General features: G+C 37.3%; 1 protein-coding gene across 8 annotated transcripts in view; it reads right to left on the bottom strand.

Moving 5' to 3' along the window:
• Nucleotides 1–18127, bottom strand: part of ARHGAP5 (Rho GTPase activating protein 5) — an 81222-nt gene extending 63095 nt beyond the window's left edge. For 5 of the 8 annotated variants that reach the window (XR_006704922.1, XM_045450643.1, XM_045450647.1 and 2 more), the window contains exons 1-2: nt 17025–17386; nt 631–4518 (exon numbers count right to left, since the gene is read on the bottom strand). Coding sequence is in view for 7 of the 8 variants with exons in the window: in XM_045450643.1 (XP_045306599.1) it covers nt 631–4350 (3720 nt within the window). In the remaining variant the exon portion in view is untranslated. Of the gene's footprint in view, nt 1–630; nt 4519–14471; nt 14523–17024; nt 17387–17406; nt 17553–17783 lie in introns of those variants that run through there. The other 3 variants (XM_045450645.1, XM_045450644.1, XM_045450646.1) reach the window with 3 other exon arrangements.
• Nucleotides 18128–22200: the final 4073 nt, after the last annotated feature.

Here is a 22200-nt window from a genome sequence, read left to right as displayed (position 1 = left end):
AAGCTTTTAATGCTTAATACCATCAGGTAAATTAATATCTACTGAAAATGGATACTGTATTGCTATTTGGTCAGAACGTTACAATTCAAACTTCAGAAACCTTTCTGTATGTCTTTAGGCATGACACCACCATCCACAAAGAAGCTTCCTGGAACTGTAAATTCCAAAATTGCAAATAATTTCCAATATTACAAATTATTAATTATATTTTAGTATCTTTGATACTGGTAGGTCAAATTAATTTTGCAAAACTGCTAGGTCAAGAAGGAAAAAAGATAAATGGGATACGTAAAAACAAAAAAAAAGAGCAAAATCACTTTATATCTCCGTTTCTAAAAGGAAAATAAGCATATTCACCTAGAATAATTACACTGAAGAATAAGAATTCAAACTTCTACACTAAAAACACAAGTAAAAAATAATGCAATTTAAAAAGTAATGAAAATAATTCACCCTCACAAAATACTAAAAACATTAAAAAAAGCTAATTATTTACCGAATGACCTAATGCAGCCTAAGTTCTCAGTAATATTCAATTCGTTACCTTAAAAAATATGTAGTTTAAAAGGCAAAACAAACATCTTCATAAACATTATTACTGTTCAGTAAAGTTTTATAAGTTAAACTTACCTTTTTATCTTCTTTTACTTTGTGGGTTTTCTTCTTCATTTTCTTATCATCTAATTCCTGGTCTGAAGTGATCGCAGGATTATCAATACCACCTTTCCAAGTTTCAACAGGAGAAAGAAGTGGATCTTCTTCACTTCCACGATGTCTTCCTTTTCTTTTTGTTTTAGAAGTGGTGAAAGCCTCATCATCACTTGCATCTGAATGTGTTCTTCTATAGTACGACTTGGCTTTACTAAACAGGGTTTTAGATTTATATTTGTATTTTGAAGGCCTCCTTTCCCCATGACTTTTTGAGGTTCTATCAGAAAATCCATTTTCTTCATCTCCTTGGGTGTTATTTACAAATGAGTTTCGAATTTTAATAATGCGAGTCTGACTATCATCTGGGACAACATATATCTCATCAGAATAGCCCTTCTGTTTGAAAATTGTGTCAATGGGTTCCGCATAGTTATCTGAAGGATCCATATCTTCAGGATGTGCCAAAGGTACCCGGGAAGTCTGTTTTCTTGGATTTTTACCAATACCAGCTTCAATTGTTTTTAAGAGGTTTGGATCCAGTTTTTTCACATTTGTCTTAGGTACAACTGGTTTAGGTTTAATAGGTGGAGGCACTTTATGGTTGCGTTCATGGTCATGACAGTTTGGGGTGCTATGAATAGGATATTCATTTCCTTCTAAATCTAATCTGTATCTGGAACGGTCACTAGGTGTTGGAAGCAACTGTACATCATCCCCAATCGGACTATAAGGAGGTGGTGCTTCTGTATCATCATCTGAATCAGGGTAGTTGTTATAGGGGAAACAGTCTCTGGGAGATGGTAGAAAAACATCCTCACTTTGATGGGTTGATTCCCTTGTATTATCAGATAAATAGGAATTTTCTATCATATTTTTTTTCTCTAGAACATCACTGAAAAACAGTGTAAAGACCTCAGTTTGTCGATGATATTGAGATAAAGAATACAGTGCTGTAAACTTAGCAGTGATCTCAGTTGCAATGTGTTCTCCTTCAGTCATTAACTCCTTGATAGCCTCATTTTCAAAAAAATCTGCTTGGCTGTCAGTAACTGCCACCAGCTGTACAGGAATGGTGTCTTGAACTTCTGATAGAAATGCTCGAAGCATTCCCATTGACGCTTTCCGTTTGGCAGAATAAACTAATATATACCCATGAACTAGTTCATCTTTCCTTACCCCAATTGAAGAATGGTATGATAATATTGTGATCTGTATTCGCCTCCTTTTTTCACCAATGATTTTATCAAGCATTAGGGAATTATTCTGTCCAGCTTGAGCAGCACTACAAGAATGAGAATCAAGGAAGGGTGAAAGAATAAGATCCACACTAAAGGGATCACCACACATGGCACACATGACAATTCTCAAGTCAGCTTCTGATACATCCTTACTGGTGGGAACTGGGCTCACCACATCTAAATTATGCTTAACTGATTCTAATACTCCTCTTAGAGCTTGCTTTATTTGGGTTTCATTAAATTTACGAGGATATGTACCAGGAGGTACATCTACAAAAGGACATTGTAACTTGTTTGCCAACTGTTGCCCTTGGTGCCTGAGAATTGGTAGATTCTTACTCATGGAATCTCTCTGATTAGCCAGAATTAATGTAAATGGAAGATTTGCCATGTATTTATCTTTTCTGATCTGAGAAGCTTCAGTTCTTATTTTTCCAATAAATTCCCCAATAAAATTCAGTGACTCAATGGAATTAAATACACAGAAGCACCCATGTGGTTTAAAGGCAGCAGTCCACAATTGACTTAAGAAGTAAGGCGACTTGGCATCAACTGGCCGAAGATCAAGTTCATAAATTTTTCCATCTAAGGCATACTCATCATCAGTGGATTGTGTTCTTATCTCATTTGTTAGTTCTTGGGCAAGGCCATCCTTCCCTAAAATGAAAAGGTTAACTTTATCTATATTGGTACTATCATGATACAACCGTAAGCGGCCATGATCCAACTGCAAAAGGCTACTGGCAAGTAATTGCTCTACTTTAATGTCTGTACAATTTTGGCCACTAAGACAGGTTTCTTTAGTGGGGTGATAAACAAACCCTATGTGCTTAAGTAGAAGAGATTCCCTATCAGGTGCAAGTTTCTGTAAAGCTTTATATCTAGGTTCTTCACTCAAAACTGTATGAATTTCACTCATTTTATCTGAACTAGGTGTTGCATTAAGATCTAAATCATAAAAAAGTTCAGAGTGCTCAAAAAGCATTTCCTGAAACTCTTCTTTGGCTTTTTCAACTATTTCTCGCTGATGCCTACCATACACCTCTTTGCTATCAGCCTCTGTGATGTACTTGAAGGCTTCATCCTCCATAACAAAGCACATAACTTCTTCCCACGGCTGCCCAGGTGAAATGAACTGAATTTTTTCCAAAGTCTTTTTGAATTTTTCCTTCATTTCTACCCTTCTTTTCTCTGATATTAGATGTTGTACATGGTTCTGATAGACTTTCTCAGCTTCTAAAGTGCTCAGGAGGTCAAATGGGATTCGTCTATCATTAATTTTGTCTATATGGTCAGTTTCATCCCAAGGTGTTTTTTCTAGCACCACAAAACATAACTGAAAGTCGGCTCTCTTTTCCAATAACTTCAAAGCTTCTGACCAATTCAAATGTTCAATCTCTTCTAAGTTTGGCAAAAGAGTATTAAAAGCTCTTGGTAAAGTATTTATATATTCTTCTCTCCTTTTTCTTATGTGTTCTTGTTTAAGTTGTTCTATATGTTTTGAGAATGTATTTCTGGCCTTTCTTGTTCCCTCTAAGTTGATGTATTCTTCATAATCAGGATGATTTTTTAATTTATTACTAACAGTTTTCCAAGTTGCATGATAATCTCTCACAGTCTGCACAAGTTTTTCAAACTTATCTGTTGCTGTGACAACAAGTTGTCGCTGTGTTTTATAAGCATCCAGATAGGGAATAATTTTAGGTTTGCCACGAGTTTTATCCAACATTTGTACCAGTGCAGTGAAACATGTCTCGATGTTGACATTAAATCGTGCTGATGTTTCCACTACAAGAAGGTTCTTTTTGTTTGAAGCAAATGCCTGAACTTCTCTAAGATAATGATCCACGCACTCATCACATTTAGTTGCTGCTATTATTACAGGCTTTTTTGATTTTGATAGTTGGACAAAAAGATTATTCACAAATTTAAGTTGATCATCAAACTTCCTATTGCATCCCTGACTCACATCAATGCACAGTAAAAACCCATCTACATTGAGCTTCCCTTCGGGCATTTGCTTCTGCTCAAAGTCTTGTTCCAAGCCCAGCTGATCAGTGCAAATGTACATTAGTTTTTCTGCTGACTGCAATTTAGAGGCAGCTGCACGTTTTATATACGGTTGCAAATTCGTACTCCGATGAGGCAAGAAAGTCTGGTCATCAATGAACTCTGTTTGTTCAATGACATGAATTTTGCATTCTACTCCATCTTCACCATTTTGTGTTATGTCACCCCAGTACAAAAAGTGATCATTGTTTACTACTCGTCCTCCAAAGTCAATGGTGCTAAGCACAGAAGTATGCTCTGGGTAATATTCATCTGCTTTTGAGCGTACAAATCTATTGCACAAACAAGACTTTCCAACTCCACAGTTACCTTTGTCTTTTTCAGTCCCAGAGAGTCCAACTACACTGATCGTATAGGATGGGGGGCGAGGCTCTTTGTTTTTTGCCATCATAACTCTCTTCTCATGTCTCTACATTCATAAAGATAACCAGATATACTTCTCATTCTGAAAATAAAATCATCTCAAAATACAGATCCGAAAGTTCAGAACTATATTTGGTTCTTTGTACTTCCCTCATTTCTATGCAGAAAGGTCTTCAAGATCATAACGATCATCTTCCTAGAAAGAGGAGAAAAAGGACAAAACTTAATCAGGAATTACATATTAAATTATATACATACTACAGATGTTCGTAACAAAGCACTATGGATATTAATGTTACATGTATTTTAGGTTTGAAACCACCATTAAACACTGCTTAAGATTTACCATTATAAATGCAACCGGACTTCAAAATGTAAGAGAAATGTAATAATTAAAATAATTACATACAAAATTTAATGTTTCACAAGCTTTAAACTAAGCCCCTACTGACCAAATGTGCGTTTTGTCTCTATTCCTTCCTAAAAGTTTGAAGCAACAACTAGTCCTTTCCCCTCCCTCAATTTTCCTGCCTTCTGTGACTGGAGGTATGTTTGCTGATAACTAAAGCAACTAGTTGCCTTAACAACTTCCTCACAACTTTCAAAACAACCTGCTTTCTATTACATTATTCCCCAAAACTTGTTCCCTAAAATGGAATTTCATACAAATTTAGCAAGATGTTAGAATTAAATAAAATTTTTCATAAAGTTTCAAAACGCTCCTGTGAAATCTATAAAATTTTATGCCCAAAAACAAATTTAAAATATTCACACTTCAATAGGTAAGTAGAATGGACAGTTAATACAAATACTGAGAGTATTTAACCAGACCAAAGTTCTTCAAACTATCAAAGGATCAATTTTTATTTCATATCTGCCTGCACGTTCAATTTTGCAAAATGCAATAAATGCAGTTTTTTAAAAATCCAAGCCCCAATTATTAGATTGAAGAGACATAACATCACTGTCAAATTATTTCTAAATGTTCTTGATTTCTGTATTTATTTCCTCTAAGAGTAGCTACAAAAAGCTCATGGACCACATTTTAAGTAGCAGTAAGCTAAAGAATTTGGAGATTATATATTTGAGATAATCTTCTACAAGTATTTGATACACTAGCAACATTAAATAACCTGGAAGAACTACATGCAATTTAATTTAGGTTATTTATGTGGAAGCAATGAATCAGTCTTTTAGAATAATCTTATTTATAGATTCCTCATTCTTTTGAGGTTGAATTAAAAGCAATATATCATTTGGACATCAACATATGTGAAAATTATCTTCAGTTCAAACAAAATAAAGAACATAGAGAAAAAATACAAAGAACCACCACTTGCCCCAAATACTTGGCTTCTACACTGACCTCAAATGCAAGTAAACATTTATTCAAAATATACTATACATTTACTATACTAACAACTAATGAGTAACAGAAATTGTAATTCAGAATTATGACTAACATTTCTGGTAAAATAATATTAAAAAGTAAAATTTCAGATTTTTGTATTCATGTACTTTATTCTATTAGCCTCAACTATAAATACTAGCATCTGCCATATGACATTCAAACAAAGCATTTACTAGATTCACTTTCCTAATAAAATAATCCTATGTAGAAAAAGCAACACAAATAGTTAAAGTTATTTCAAATCTATTTGAGTTTATGACAACAGTAAAACCAAAACTGCTTTGATACATGTTTTCCCCATCTATAAAATGGGGCTGTGTATCTATACAAATTTAAGAAATCATTTTTTTAAATGTTAAGCACCTAGCCAACAAAGGGTTTAATAAGCATTAGTTCTGTTTATTAATTTGATTCTTAGAACCAGTGAAACTGTCAAGGATTTTTTCAAAAAAATGATCTGGTCAGACCTGTGACTTAAAAAAATTTATCTGGTAGCAATGTATATGATAACTAGAAGTAAGAGAAATTGGGGCAGTCCTTCCAATCCTATTAACTCTTTTTCATTAATAAACCTTTTAAAAAATCTTAATCTGGTCAAATTGGGTATTTACACCTAGCACAAGTTTAACTTTCTTTACCTAAACTGTGTAAAAGAATATTTGTATTTACTGATAAAAAAACACAGTGAATGAACTGGATAACAACATTACATACAGTAATAAAAAGGCAAAAGGAAATTAGTTTGGGAAAACAACACAATGATTCCATAACTAAGAATTAAGAAAAAAATCGAAAACAAGGAATAGAATCCTTTTGTCCTACTAGAAAAGCAGAAAACTGCAGACAATACTCTTTAAAATGTACATCAAAAGAAAACCTACCTAGTGATTACTTTGGGGAATTTTCATGTTCAACAGCATAAATACTAGCACTACATATGGCTCTTAATTAAACAAACATCTATTCTGAAAACTAAGCAATTCAAAGCATGTTAAGACTGTCCCCTGCCTTCCAGTTTAAGAGACACAAAGTTAACAGAAAAGTAACAGTACATTGTCATATGAACCTAAGTATTATAGAAAATTCTCAACTACAAACCTAATCCCTTGCCTTAACAGTCACTATTCATTCCTCATATATGCTTACTCAAACATTAACAGAAACGTTTCTGCTCTCCTACAGCATGTACCTCAAAATACTGAGGTAGCTTTCTATCTTAAGCTATAGAGTGTAAGCAGAAATGAAAACACTCTTATCGTAGAATGTATTTTAAAAGTTTCACAGGGACATCTGGGTGGCTCAGTTGGCTGAGCGTCCGACTTCAGCTCAGGTCATGATCTCGCAGTTAACAAGTTCGAGCCTTGTATGAGGCTCACTGCTATCAGCACAGAACCAATTTGGATCCTCTGTCCCCTTCTCTCTGCCCCCCTACCTGAGCTCTCCCTCTCAAAAATAAAGAAACATTAAAAATAAAAATTTCAGAAAGAAAAGGGTCTTAAAATTAAAAGAAGATGGAGTGAAGGCATGAAGTTACCACCCTTTCACAGGTCAGTGAAAAATGGAAAGCTTCTTATCTAATGAGAAATAAAACTATTATATCAAATTTTATAATGAGGCTTCTACACATCCTAATAAATTTGATAGTGGCAGGCTTTGAATCATGAATATTAAAGTTTAAATTAGAAATAAGGTAGCTCTACATGACATTTATGGTTTTCACACCAAATTCACAGTAAACTATCAATTAGACACTTAAGTAACATCCATGTTCTTCTTTCAAGAAGGCTACCTGCTGGTATTATGAAGTCAGCTGCAGAGCTTTATGTCATGAGTCACCATAGTGATTTTCAAACAATGATGGAAAATTCTTTCACCTACAGGTAGGAAAGAAGAATACCGGGCAAATAGTTGCTCTCTCCCTCCAAATCTCATCAAAGCAGTGCACTCTTTATCTAATTTAGAAGTTTACTTAACCCAAAAGATTTTTTTTTTAATTTTCTTTTCAAAAGCCCTAATTTAATAAAAATGTTTTCAGGGGCGCCTGGGTGGTTCAGTCCGTTAAGCTTCTAACTTCAGCTCAGGTCATGATCTCACGGTTCGTGGTTCGTGCTGACAGCTCAGAGTCTGGAGACTGCTTTGGATTCTGTGTCTCCCTGGCTCTCTGCCCCTCCCCCACTCACTCACATTCTCCCCCCCTCTCTCTCTCTCTCAAAAAAAAAAAATGAATGTTAAAAAATAAAATAAAATATAGTAATAAAAAATGTTTTCAGATTTTAAAAAAGTTTGAGAAACCATAGACTAGGGAAAAAAAAAAAACTGTCACCGGTCATCCAAAACATTTTGCTATTTGTTGAGTATGGTATTACCACCTCGTGGGAGAAAGATAGCTTTCATGAGGTTGACTGTAATAGGTTATAAGGGCATTTAATTTCAGACACCTGGATAGTATATACTTACATGAATTACCTTCTGGCCCTCAATATCCAGGTCAAAATTCCTGTCCATTAACCAACTGAGGCAGTTTTTCTTCTGTGCTTAAAAAAAAAAAAAAAAAAAAAAAATCCTTTCTTTTTTTGTGTGCTCCTAGTAATAAACTAATGGCTAATATATATATGCAGATTATTCAATTTAATTTGAAAATTCCTTTCAGATATGTGTAATGGTAATATCTGATAATGTTGATTCCTACTCTTTCTGATTTTTGGTGTGACTTTCTTTCATATAACTTGTTCTCATTTTCTCATATTTTTACCCATGAAGGAACCAAGACAAAAGTAGCAATGACCTACTCAAAGCAATCCAGTTAAAATGAGTCTCTGGATGACCCATCTTTATTTTCTTAAGCAGGACTACTGCTTTTTATGTTTGCAATGCAGTTTCTTTCTCATTCTGCCTTTAAGTTTACCTTATAACCATTTCAAGGAAATGTTTAGATTAAGTATCTTCACAGAAATTAACGAAAAATGTTTAACTTCAGTGGAGCTACAGTTGATGAGAGAGTTGGAGGGAGAGAAAAACTATTTGCCTAATATTCTTCTTGAGTGGTCCCTACAATTGTCTCAGAAATGAAGCGATCTATACAACTAAGTTTTCAAAGATATTTTACTAAGTCATTCAAACACAACTTGTTCCTCTTAAATGAGTTTTAATAACATGAAGTGGCTTTCCATGAAAAACAAAAACAAAAGCTTTTTAAGTTCTACAAGGAATCTAGGAAACTGAAAAAAATAAATTCTTAGTAATTCTGGATTTAAACTAAAACTTCGTTTTCTATCTTCTCACAAAACTTCTGCATTCATAGATAAAAGGTGTGATATCTTAATTATTTTACACTTTTAAGTTATTACACCATGTCAGGAAATTCCTGTTGGTCCTATCTTCATAATGTATCTAGAATTTATCACTTTTCATTACATTTAGTGCTCTAATCTGACCCATCCACCATCATATCTGGCCCTAGATTATTCCAAGGCTTCCCAATTAATCTCCATGCTTCCACTCCTGCTCCCCTTCCCCTATCACTATCAGAGCAGCCAGAGTTTCTTTTAAAACTTAAGTCAGAGCTTCCCATTCTTAGGTCCGAAAACCTCCAGTGGCTCCTAAAAGTCAAATCTTTTCTATGGCATAAGATCTGCCTTCTCCAAACCTATCTTATTCTTTGACCTACTCTCATATATTCTCCCACACTCATTCTGCTCTAGACACACTGAGGAACACTAACACAGTTTCTTAACATGCTAAGCATGCCTCTGCCTTTACACTTACTTTTCCTAATAACTTCCAAAGTCCACCTTGCCTCCTAATTTACTTGCAACTTATTTACTTGTCATTAGACTCTATCCCTCTCCCCACCCCTACTCCAGATTTAACAAAGATCCACAAAGGCATAAATCTTTATTTCATCAATATATTCCACAAGATTCCAACAGTGCCTCCTACTTAGTACTCAATAAATGCATGAATGCTAATAAATATTAAAATCAAAATGTTCTTAATTCTTTGGTCAAAAAAAGAGGAAAGCACATTTGTTTACTGAATAAGCACTGTAATATATTAATCTAAAGCTACTAACGGAAGAAATGCACATATATTTCAAGATTCCAAAAACAGTCAAAACTTAAGCCACCAGAATAAAGATTATGATCTATATTACATTTAGCCCTAATTTTTGAAACTTTTAGAATCAGAAATATTATAAGAAATTACATTTTCCAGAACTAAACAGAAGGATCTTTGTAAGTACGTGCTCCAGCTTCTTTAAGTCAAACAAAGTTATCTCTTACATAATCAAATATTTGAGAAAAGACAGACCGGAGCCCGAAGACTGTCATATATTTCACAGTCTCAGGTGATGTAACCTAGCTTAATAAAAGTTATCAACTGATTTACTAAAGATGAATATGGTACAATATTGATACAGTATTACTTAATTCTTATTCTCAGTAACAAATTTATTAACAAATTTATTATTAGCGAAAAACTAGAAGAGGAGATGAAAAAGCCATTTTAACATATACAATAGTTAAGTCATTAAACAATGTAATACTTGTAGAAGAGTCAATTATATTCCACAACATTTTCTTTGACCAAGTATTCTACCACATAAGCACATAATCTTAAGGTTGAAAGGAACACTAAAGACATCATCCCAATGAATTGGTCTTTACACAAGATTATAATCAAGTGAATGAAGAGAATCTATTAAAAATTTCAACAATTTATGTAGTGACTAAATAACCTGGAAGCATATCCTGGTTAGGATTTAGGATTAAACTACGTTAGAATGGAGATTTTGTTGCTGTTGTTTTTACCACATTCCCAACACCCTAAACAGTGCCTGACACAAACTGGCTGCTCAAATATTTGATGAGTAATTGGGCCAGTCTCCAAACTCAGATCCTAAACCACTGAAGTCGTATTTGTAGTCAAAATTAACAAAAATTGCACAATGCTATGGGCCCTAAGTCTATTAGTATAGCATAATATTCTAATATAAAAAGTCCAGATTTGTCCAAGACCAACAGTTTGCTGGTTAACACAAATTAGGCAAGCCTGAAGGCTCAATGGAAGTATTTCCAGGAGGGTCCAAGTAGGCAGTACTCTGGAGCTCCCTCCCCAAGCCCTACTCAGTAAAGATAATTCTGTTTTCATTCATTTTTATCTTTTGATATTTCAAATATTTATTCTTTGAAAAAAGTTTCACTGCATAAAATATTTGAAAACCAATGACCTAAAATATTTCCAAACAGAATTACTGCCTACCCTATTATTTAATCGACACTTTCCTCTAACAACATGTTATGTCCCACGCCTTGGTATGAAAGTTATTCTAAACTCTTTCTAGACCATTTCCTCACTCCGGTGAAAACAGAAGAACCAAAGGTCGCCTGATTTATATCAACCTATGTAAACAATCCATTAAGTATTTACTGTGGTTACCACTATCTGCTCAGCTTTATGTCAGAAGTTTTGAGGGTACAAAGGTATATGCAGGAAAGTCCACTAAGCTGGCACTATGAAAATGTTCACCTCCCTTCCAGAGTCTGAGTCTTCTCGCTTTGGAGAAAACAGAGAAGTGAAGGGAAGGGCATGATTTCACATTCAAAATTATAATGCTATACCAGAGGGAAATCATTATTTTCATGATACAAACTACATTAAATAAGGCTTAACAATTTTCTCCGTGATGGGAACATTAAGAGGCTGAATAAGAATCTCAGGAAGATGTATAGACTAAAAAGAAGGTATATATTGGGGGGGGGGGGAGGCTTAAAAGTACCTCCTCCACTATTTTTAAAGAAACTTTACAGCACCATAACTGAGAAGACAAAGACAATGTGCTATACCATGGAATTGGTAAGTGCAATAGGAATTCAAAAAAAATGAAAGATCAGTGCAAGTTGGAATAGATCAGGGTTTGGAAAACTTTTTCTGCACAAGGCCAAACAGTAAATATTTTAGGCTTTGCGTCCATACGGTGTCTGTTAGAACAATCCAACTCTGTGGTCATAGCGCAAAAACAGCCATTGACCATACTTCAATGAATGACCATGGTTGTGTCTGAGAACTAAAATTTGAATTTCATATAACTTTAACATATCACACATATTATTCTTTTAACTGTTTTCTTAACCATTTCAAAATGTAAAAAGCCATTATACAGAAGCAAAAGACCAGATCTGGTCCAAGGGTCATAACTTGGAAACTCCTGGAATAGATTAAGTTTCAGAGTATGGAAAGGACTGGAGGCAACTCTGAAAAATAGACTGGATTTGAATTTTAAAAAGAAGTAATTCTAGGTGTGTGATTAGGGTGGAGTGGTTGAGCATAGCTGTCATGATGAAAAGTAGACTTATTTCTTATTTCACTTATTTCTGAAGATAAAAGGTACAACAATAAGAAGGTCTTCAAGGGCAAGCAGGAGTTAAACCTTGTAATAAGCAATAAGAAGCCATTATAAACTAGCAGTGGAATACAAAATTAGATTTGCTGAGGCACAAAGCCCAAAAGATGGACAAATACCGGAGACTTGAAACACCTGAACTATCACAGAAATGAAAAGAGCAATCCAAGAAAAAAGAATTTGGTGACTGGCTGCTAATGATAATAAAGACAAATGAGTCAATGTTTCTTAATGAAAAACTCAGTTTCAGCAACAGACGGTAGTATCACTTGAGTTTCAGGTGACAGTATTTCTGAAGAAAAATCAAAATAAAGAAATGAAATAAGGCAACATCAAGATTAGCAACATAAATTTGAAGATCATAACCTTAAGAAAATTATGTAAGAGATCATTTACTATTCTTATAAAAAACATCTAAGTAATTACTTAGTCAACAAAGAAGAGTAGCAAATCTGGATTTTTCAAAGCTCAGATCATATAGGAATGTTAATTTTCCACTAGTTCTATAAACTATCAACCAAAATAAAAATAAGTAAATAAAAAGAGCTATTATTTGGCTTTGAAAAGTTAAGTATGGAAAGAAAATTTTGGATCAGGAAGAACACATGATAAACGGGAAGAGAACTAACAAACTATCAGAACCAACGTACAACTTCTTTTAAGGCTGCTGGTAATGCCAAATACAGCAAAGAGGATAAATAATAACACAAAAATTGTTTCTTTCCCCATCACTCCTTCTATTAACCTTCTATCTAATCTATTAACTTTTCCCCACATCTTTCAGTTTTTCTCAAAAGGTACAAACTGATGCTCTTACATTTTTACCTTATATTTTCCTCTCACCTGCCAACCTATCCTCACTTCCCTGTGCTTTTGGTCTACAAGGTCATTAACTTATCTAGTTGTTTTTTCCTTACTTATTCCAATCCTCTTCAATTTCCAAATCTTATCTTTTTTATCTAATTCCTTTACACTGATTTTTAAATCAGTATGTCCTGCCTTCTATATGGCTCCTTCTACTCTATGTTGAGCTGGCATCTAACCATTGCTAAATTGTCCAGCTCTCTTTCCACCAAAGCTATAAGCTCTTTTAAGGGAGTAATATTTTATATTTCCTTGTATCACTTACAGTGCCATAGCTGCTCAACAAAATATTGTTCAGGAATAAAATATGCTAAATCTAATATGAAGCTAGAAAAATGAAAATTCACTTTTACCATTAACTCTTCATGATGAAAGCTGTAGAATCTAACCAAGAGACACATACGGGTCATATTTTAACCCTAAAATTATAAAGTTATTCATAACTCTTAATCCCAAGTAATAGTTCTAAGGAGTCCAACACAAAGACATGACCAAACATTAATAATCTATTTTTACTGCAAATCTAAGTATTGTGGACAGGCAACCTCCAAAATAGAGGGGGAAAAAAAAAAAAAACAATCTTGCTTACCATCTCAAACTTCTATTTGCGTTAATATATCCAAATTCAAATGATTAATTCTTCTGTAAACGATTCCCAAAGAGACCCCGATAGAAATAGTTGTTCTCTTTTCTGCATCTCTTAGTACTTGTACGTATTTACTCCCTTATAGTTACTACCTTGTCAACTAAAGCTCAAGCTACACAATCTCTAATTTATCTTGGTATCCTCAAGGCCAGGCGCACAGCAAATGCTAAATAAAGATAATATGAATTAATGAATAACAAATCAAAGGCCTTCTTTTACACATAGATTTCTTTTTTCAAAGGAATTTTCATATTTAAGTACAATAGATTTACCAAAAATAGAAGTGACTGTGGTTTGGGAGGGTGGGTTGTCAAAGGAGGTCTCATGCCATCCAGGAAAAATCCGTAAGGGGTTCAAGTACCAGAGTTTTAAAACCAATTGAGTTAAAGTTCATACTTAATATTTTTAGCACTGAACTTTTTAAATTTCTAATATGGTTTTTCCTGGTTTGATAAAATGATTAACTACAACCTGCATTTAAAAAAATAGAAGCTTGCTTACTCAAGTCACCATATGATGAATGACTTTATCAAAGTTTCTTCACCATTCTTAGAAAACCAAATTTTCTTAGTATACTTTAAATGTATTTTACAAACATTTTTTAGAAACATCGATACTACTAAAGCAGAACACCTGAGTCAATTATATTCTCTGCATACCTTCTTGTGTGCGAAGAAAAAAATCATGGGTCTTACAGCTCTAATACTTTTTAAAATTTCTAAGGAACCTGAAGTTGCAACAAATGAAACTTACTCTGTAGCTATCAAGAAAATTTGTATTATGCCATTTCATACGTAAGTGAGGAATACTAAAGGCAACACTTACCTGAAGTCCTGCTAATGTTGAAAAAGCTTAGTAGTCTTCCTGAGACATAACTTTTCCTTCAGTATTAAAAAAATGAGTTAAAAACTATTATTCTAAGCTGTACCACAACTTCCAAAAAAGGAATGCAAACACAGTATTTTATTCCTCAAAAAAAAAAAAAATCTTAATTTTCAAGGTCAAAATAATTTATTTTCTCCAAAAGGGTTAAGTGTACTAACTCTGCTTTACAACAGGAAAAAAAAAAAAAAAAAGTGTGGGGCTTAAAACATTTTACAGATGTGACAGAATTAAGATATTAATTTTGGAATACATTTTTTAAATTGCTAAAGTGGGGCACCTGGGTGGCTCAGTCGGCTGAGCATCCGACTCCTGATTTCGGCTCAGGTCACAACCCAGCCAGGGTCGTGGCATGGAGTCCCAAGTCTGGCTTTGAGCTTAGTGTGAAGCCTGCTTATGACTTTCTCTCTCTCCCTCTGCCCCTCTCCTCCGCTTGCACACTCTCCTTAAAAACAAAACAAAACCAAAAAAAACCCTAAAGTAATTTAAATGGGAGTGGGGTACTAAAAAATGACAAACATATCAGAATTCTGCAACAATTCTTTCTTATAGCAAAGTATAACTGATCCATTCCCCAATGCTCTTATAACCAACATATACAAAGAATGGTAAAATAATATATGCTAAGGTGGATTAAAAAAATGTAGCCTACACATGACAACCAAATCAATTGTCATCTAGTCATCTGTGTCCTTCTAACTAAAGACTGCTTTAAGTCAGTCAGATCAATAGTGCTATTTCTTGAAAGTTAAATACATAGGTATACGCAGATTTTCAATCATGTACGTTTAGTCTCATAAAGTGCTCCAAGGCCTGTGCAAGTTTTTTGGTGATCCACACTTAACACTCTCTTCCTCTGCTCTACTACACATATGGGAAATGTGGGTCAATTTGAAAGAGCCAAAAATGAGAAAGCAATTTAAAATGGAAATAAAACCTTAATTTGGCAACTGTCTAGTAGTAGATTACCTATATGGTATGTATATCTAAAAATACTCATTAAGAATGCAGTTTTATCATAGTGAAGTCAAGTGAAATTGACAGTAAAACATCTCCAAAACACATTTTACTAATATATCTTAACCAAATATTTTTCCAAATGTTGCATCTGGATCAAATTTTTGTGAAAAGAACCATTTTAAACGAAGATTTTGAGAAATATTTCCAGAAGTGAATACAAATGAATTCAATGCAAATAACTCCTCCGCTCCCCGCCCCCCCCCCATACACTTTCAAACCGAGTACTGATTTTGGGTGTTTTAGGTGAAGCCGGCAAACCCCTCCCACACACACACACACACACACACACACACCTGTAGAAGGCAGCATAAGCAAATACCAGTAAATACAACGACGTATTCCACCGTTTTACAACTGAGTAGTTTTAAAAAATGACATCGTTTCCTATCTATCACAAAGAAAAAGGCAAATTACATTTAGGAATTTAAACTTAAAAACGGGCGTACGTAGGTCTATTTTGGTCGAGACTTAAAACACTTAAAATTCCCATTTATTAAGCATGAGCCAAAACTGGATTTCTATCGTATGGCAAAAGTATAAGCGTCTCCCTACAACTTTGTCGGAATTTTACCAAACGTCCCAATAGTTTGCCTTTACTTCCGAGCACCTTTCGGCGTCAGCTACACCCACAGCCTCCACCTCACTTGCATTTCTAATAACGCTGAAGAGGGAGGGTGTGAGGGAGTGAGTATTTATGTGTGGATAAGTGCGCGCGCGCTCCCGCGCGGTTCCCCACCCCCACCCCGATACTTTTCTTTAGTGGAAACAGAGGAAGAATCTAAAGATTATTCTAGCAAGCACTCAGTATCAAAGCCTCAAGCCGGACGCAGTCAACCCAGAAGACTCCCGTGTTTTGGTTGCGCAGTGCAACTTCTCACACCCTTGCCCGAGCTTTCGCAGCAGATGGGAAATTGGTGAACAGAACCCAGGGAGGAGTGGGGGAGATCGGGGAAAAGTGAAAGGGCCGATCCCCCTGAAAAGCGCTTAAGTTTGCAATGAAGATTGTGTTTCCGTGAATATGCGCCCACCCCCCCCGCTCCCCCTTCCAGGTGGAACTCGTTAACAGCAGCAACCCAGCCAACAGACACCGCCACCTTCCCTCCCCACGTACCATCGGAGAGCAGGGCAAGTGAGGGCGGCGGGCGAAGAGCGGACGCCTGGCGGGGCCGGCGCGATCGCCGGCCACAACCAGGCCTCCGGCGACCCCGGCCGCGTCACCTGTGGAGAAAGCGCCCCCTCCCCCGGCCTCTCTGCCCTTCACGCCGACCGTATCCCCCCCCGCGGCAACCGCTCCCCGCTCGGCCTGCGAGGACCGAGCGCGGCGCCAGGCTCCCCTCCGTGGCTGCGGGGCCCCAGCGCCTTGAACTGGTTACAACCGGCGGCGGCGACCGAGCGGGGCAGCCGGTGGCGGGAGGGTCCCGGTCGGGGAGGGGGCGAGCGGGCAGGCCCGGAGGGGCTGAGATGGCAAGGTCCTACCTAACACCGTGGGTCTCCTCCGTCTCCTCCTCAACGGCAGCGGCCCCGGCGGTGGCGGCGGCAGCGACATTCCTGGGGAGCGCTCCCGCCGCCGCCGCCTCCTCCTCCACTCTCTGCTCGCCTCTCTTCCCCGGCGCGCTCACCCAGCGCCGCGTCCCCTCAGCCACCTCCCCCCGCCCTCCCCAACACACACGCCCCGAAACCTTAAGCCCTACAGCTCCCGCTGCCGGGTAACCCACCCTCCCTCCCTCCCTCCCGCCACCAGCGGCGGCCCCGTCCCTCCCCCCTTCCCCAGTGCCCGCCGCCGCGCCGGGCTCAGTAATGGCGGCCACTCGGGCTCCCTCGCGCTGACGGATCTCTCTCCCTCTCTCCCGAACTTTACCTCAGCATCTCTCCCGGCGCGCACCGCCGGAACGCACGCGCGCGCGCGCAGCCACACACCCGGCCGGGGGCGGAGCGGCGGCGCAGCCTCGACGGGGCGCGCGCGCGCGCGTACCCGCACCGCCCTCCCCACAATTCCCCGCCCCCGCCGCCCTCACCTCGCGGCGCCTCCCGCGCCGCGCGCCCGGCTGGGCCCCGCCCCTGCCCTCGTCTCCGGGGAGCCTGGGAAGGCGCGAGCGCTTGGGCCGGAGGGAGGGGAGCAAGCGCGGGGCCGCGTCCTCGCTCGCGTCCGGGCTCCTCGATTGGCTTCTGCCCCTCCCCCTTCTTCCTCCGCCTCTCCCACCCATTGGTTCCCTCTCCTACTCCATTCCTTCTCACCTTTTCCCTTTTACCCATTGGCGTGGGTATTTTTCCTCCGCTTTCCCCTTTCTCCGTATTCTCCTCCTCCGTCCCATCCTCCACGCTTTAGAAGCTGCAGACCATGCAGCCCTGAGCGCGGTAGTCTCCGAACCTTCCCTGCGTTCTCCCTTTCCTTCTGTTCCGGTTTCTGGCTGAAACTGAGAGCAAACCACAGTACTGCAAAAGAACCTGATACCGTGTTAGCCGTTGCAAAACATCGCACGGGCACTGAAAGATTTTCGGTAAATTCCCCTACGGTCTCAGAGCATTAAAGAATTGAAGAGAGGAAAATATGCGCCCTAACACGTTGGCGGGGACCTGCTCGCATGGATACTTCTGCATGTGCAGCCAGTTTCCTGTCTGGGGATCGCTCGCTTACTACAGACATCGCCCGCCCTGGACCTGGGCCATACTCACCCAGAAGGCAAAACTCCATGGGAGCAAGAATCCCATTCTCCATCGACATGGCAGAGACGTACAGGCCCGTGGTTTATTCCATTCTTAATGGAAGTTGAGCGAGATACCAAGATTTAGGGGTTTAAGGTGGCCCCAAAGACGCCAGCTCCACACCACTACCAATCCAATCTTAGGAAACATCGGCCACCAGGCTTCTATTATACAGCCTTAAGTATATTCAATATTTTTTTAAGCTTACAGAAATTTTACAAGTTTGGGGGTGCCCTGGGCTTTCTATGTATTTCTCTTTGGGGCATTGGTACTGAAAGGTGGAGAAAGGACGGACAGTAGAAAAATGCCTTTCCTTTTACCATTGAAGAAACTGAAGTCCTGCGACTTTCCCAAGGTCATCAGAATCTTAGAGATCTGAAAATAGTTGCCAGCAGATAAAAAATGAGCAAAAACATGAATCTACCCCAATTTGTTAAGTCTAAAAGAAGTAATTTGGGGGAGAATTTCTCTTGGGGGAAGATTTGTTTTCTACGCTGAAAACAGTTAATCAGTAAAGTTAACATTTAAAAAGTCTTTTAAATTCAAGTTACTCTTATTTCTTACATAAGGTACTGGAGGTAGCCAAGGTTGCTTTTTTTGTGTTATAATGATGCAGCTGCTGCCAACCAGAAGTACATTTATGGTCTGTTACTAAACTAGAAAAACAAAAGTGCCTTTTCGTAAAAATTACAAAATTTGTCAGTAAATCTATTCCAGTATTCCAGCACAAGTTTGTTCACACCCCTGCCCCTCTACTCTGCATTATTTCTCAAAGGTAAACTTAATAGACAAAGCAGAAGAGAGGTGTTTAATTCCTCTGTCTCTTACTCCCTAACTGTAAAAAAGGCATCACTAAAATTCCTTACTGTAGGCACTTTCTTGCATTTGAATGCTGCCAAAGATGTTAAGTAGTTAAGGACTGTAGGTACTTATTTTCTATCAAACCATACACAGGGAAGGATGCAAAAGAAAACTTACAATTAAAGTAAATATAGAGGGGAGGAAAGGAGAAAAAGAGAAGAGGAATAAATTGGGGAAAGGGAGTGGAACCATCAAAGTGAGGTACTGATGCCCTAAAGTACCCATACCACTTGTACAGGTAGGAGAGTTCATGCATTTAAATGCATTTCATGACCTTTGTACTAAGAGTCCTTAAAAATACAGTAAGCGGATTCAGAGTCACAACTTTGACTCTGAAATGTTAAGTGTTATAAGGTGTCCACCCGAAAGATACTTAAAAAATTACTCCCTCAATAATCAGAAATGTCTTAACCATGGACATGTATCAACATAAACCAAAGTCAAATAAATCAGGGCTTTTAAAGGAAACATCATCATATAAAGAAGGTGAAAATTATACCTTCTTTATATGATGATGTTTCCTTTAAAACAGGACATGATACTAAAGAATCAAGACCTGATTCTGGAGGGAAAAAAAGACTTGAAATCTCATTATCTCATAATGAAGACCCAGAAAATGTAGCAAACAAACAAACATAGCCATGGTTTTCAAAGGATAATTTTCAGAGCTGACATTACTATTAGTCCATCATCCATCTTGATTTAAGGGGTATAGAAATTTAGAACTTTGCTCCTTATTAATACATAGTCTAAAACTGCTTACTATTATGAAAAAGTTAACAGATTTTTATTGTTTTTATATTACTCTTCTCAAAAAATGAAGCATATAGTTTTCTGTACAAATAAAAATCTGAACATGAGGATTGGGGGCCAAAGTCCTATGGCTGAAAATGCTTAGATATCTACAAATAAAAGGCAATAAAGAGGAAAAAATAAAAGACAAAGAATAAGATGGCATCTCCTAAAGTTTATCAGGAGCCAGGCCTTCCGATAAATAGCTTTAAACACTCACCCTTTGGGTGGACCCAAAGGAGAAATTTTGAGAAAATAAGTGATTTATTCTTTACACATGCACACAAGAGAGAGAGTGAGAGATGAGTAAATATTACCAAGCTCTCTCAGACCATCTACTCTTCTTATCTAAAATAAAAAATTTAACCACTTATTCCACTCTACTGGATAATTAAAATTACCCGAAGCTTTGTCATTTACTTTGAAAAAATTAGCAGAATAATGCTTCAGTCAAGCATTTTAGGTTTTTAATCTAAATATTCTCCACAAATTTCTAGTTCTTTAACATATCTTAACAAAATATTAATATGCATGGTTTTTCTAGGATCAAAAGAGAAGACAGCCATAAATGTTATCAAAATTCCAGCTCTACCATCTGCAATATTCAGATGTTTGATGTGATTTGGCTTCAAAAGAACTTACCCTATAGAAGCGGCTGCACCCCCTGCTGGAAATCTCTGATCATAACCACTTTCGCTTTTGTAGCCTCCACCAAGAACATACAAAAAGCCAAATAAAGGGCCTTTGCATTCATGACAAAATTGACCAATACCTTTTGCCCTTCTGATACAAGACAGGCAAAGTAGTTTGAAGAACAAACTACTTCACAATGTCTCCTGATTACACACAAAATACACAAAGAAGTTGGAGAATAAGGAAGGAAAATTAACCAAATAATTAAAGCACTGAACGATTGTTTATTGTGTAATTTCCTGTTGAATTTCATAACTCATTTCCACCTCCCACCAACCCCCACCTTTGGAAGAGAAAGTTCTCTCTTTCTCCCTGTCTCATACAGGTAGAACTTCCAGACAAACAGAAGCCAGAGTAAGATGGGGTGCTATTCCCACTAGTAGGCAAATCGTGATATACCCAATAACCCCTGTAACCATTTGCTGAGTTGGGTGCTGAAAGGCTTTCTCCAAATTTATTTATGTTTTATGGCTACCAATGATATTTTCAGCGTGAAGAAAAGGTGCTAATTATGTCTTGGCTGTTACTGTAGAAAATATTTTGACAAGAGTTAAGGTAATTGTGAGCATGGGACTGGAACAGTAGGAATGTAATGCATTGACCTTCCTGGCATTTTGTTCCACAGAGCCTTGTTCTGTTGATTTTCCAGAATTGTATTTTCAGACTGAAATCCCAAAGATGGTATCAGAGTCTAGTTTCAAAATGTCATGTTCTTGCCACTCTGGTCCTAGAACATAACTGAAATAGTGAAAGCAGAATTCTGTTTTTTAATAATTAGTATTTTATAAAAATGATTTATAATGCAGACTCCTTTTAAAGGGATAACAATTCATTCAGGTCCCACCAGCACAAATACCTTAGACTAAAATCTTCAAGTTATTTTCTCTCACAAAAGGAGGTATTATTGGGCCATCTGGACCCTCCATTGAGTTTTTATGAAATATCACAGCTTGAATTTAATCAACCCCAATAAGGTTAACCCCACAAAGCTAAAAAATAATTGCAGAGGTTGCTAACGGAATTGTCTCTTTGAGATTGTTACCACTGTCATTCATAAATCATTATTACAGTGAGAAACAGGAAATTGTATTCATTGACTAACCACAAGAACATAATTTTTTGTAAATATCTCTTATTCCTGCTCTCTTTAGGCCAAATTTGGACTGTGAGCCCCTCTAGGTAAGAATCGCAAATGAACATTTGGCCCTATACAATATCTGGAACATAGTCAGAAAGCTCAATGAATGTTTGATAATAATAATAACATGAAACACTTTAGGTTTTATGGATTTCTGTGGATTTATTACTAACAGAAGGATTTAGATTATATTTCAAAATACCAGCTGAGATAATCACTTTGGAAAATACAAATCACTTAAAGCAGTCGCTGAATTAGCCGGTGAAAGTCAAGTTAGATGCCCTTCCCTGAGTACAACCCACATTTCTCTAAATCACATCTCTCTAGAAGGTAAATGTGAGTTACTAGCAACAAATAACTGTGGATCTGAAATATCAGGGAACATTGTAAAGACCTGGTGCAGCATAAGAGTTTCTGAAATCAATGAAAAGCTATATAATCACTTCATAATTAAGGCTTTGTTAT

Source organism: Leopardus geoffroyi, chromosome B3 (assembly GCF_018350155.1).
Source record: "Leopardus geoffroyi isolate Oge1 chromosome B3, O.geoffroyi_Oge1_pat1.0, whole genome shotgun sequence".
Classification (NCBI taxonomy): Eukaryota; Metazoa; Chordata; class Mammalia; order Carnivora; family Felidae; genus Leopardus; species Leopardus geoffroyi.
The sequence above is the reverse complement of the archived record's forward strand: the minus strand, read 5'-3'. Positions and strand labels throughout refer to the sequence as shown.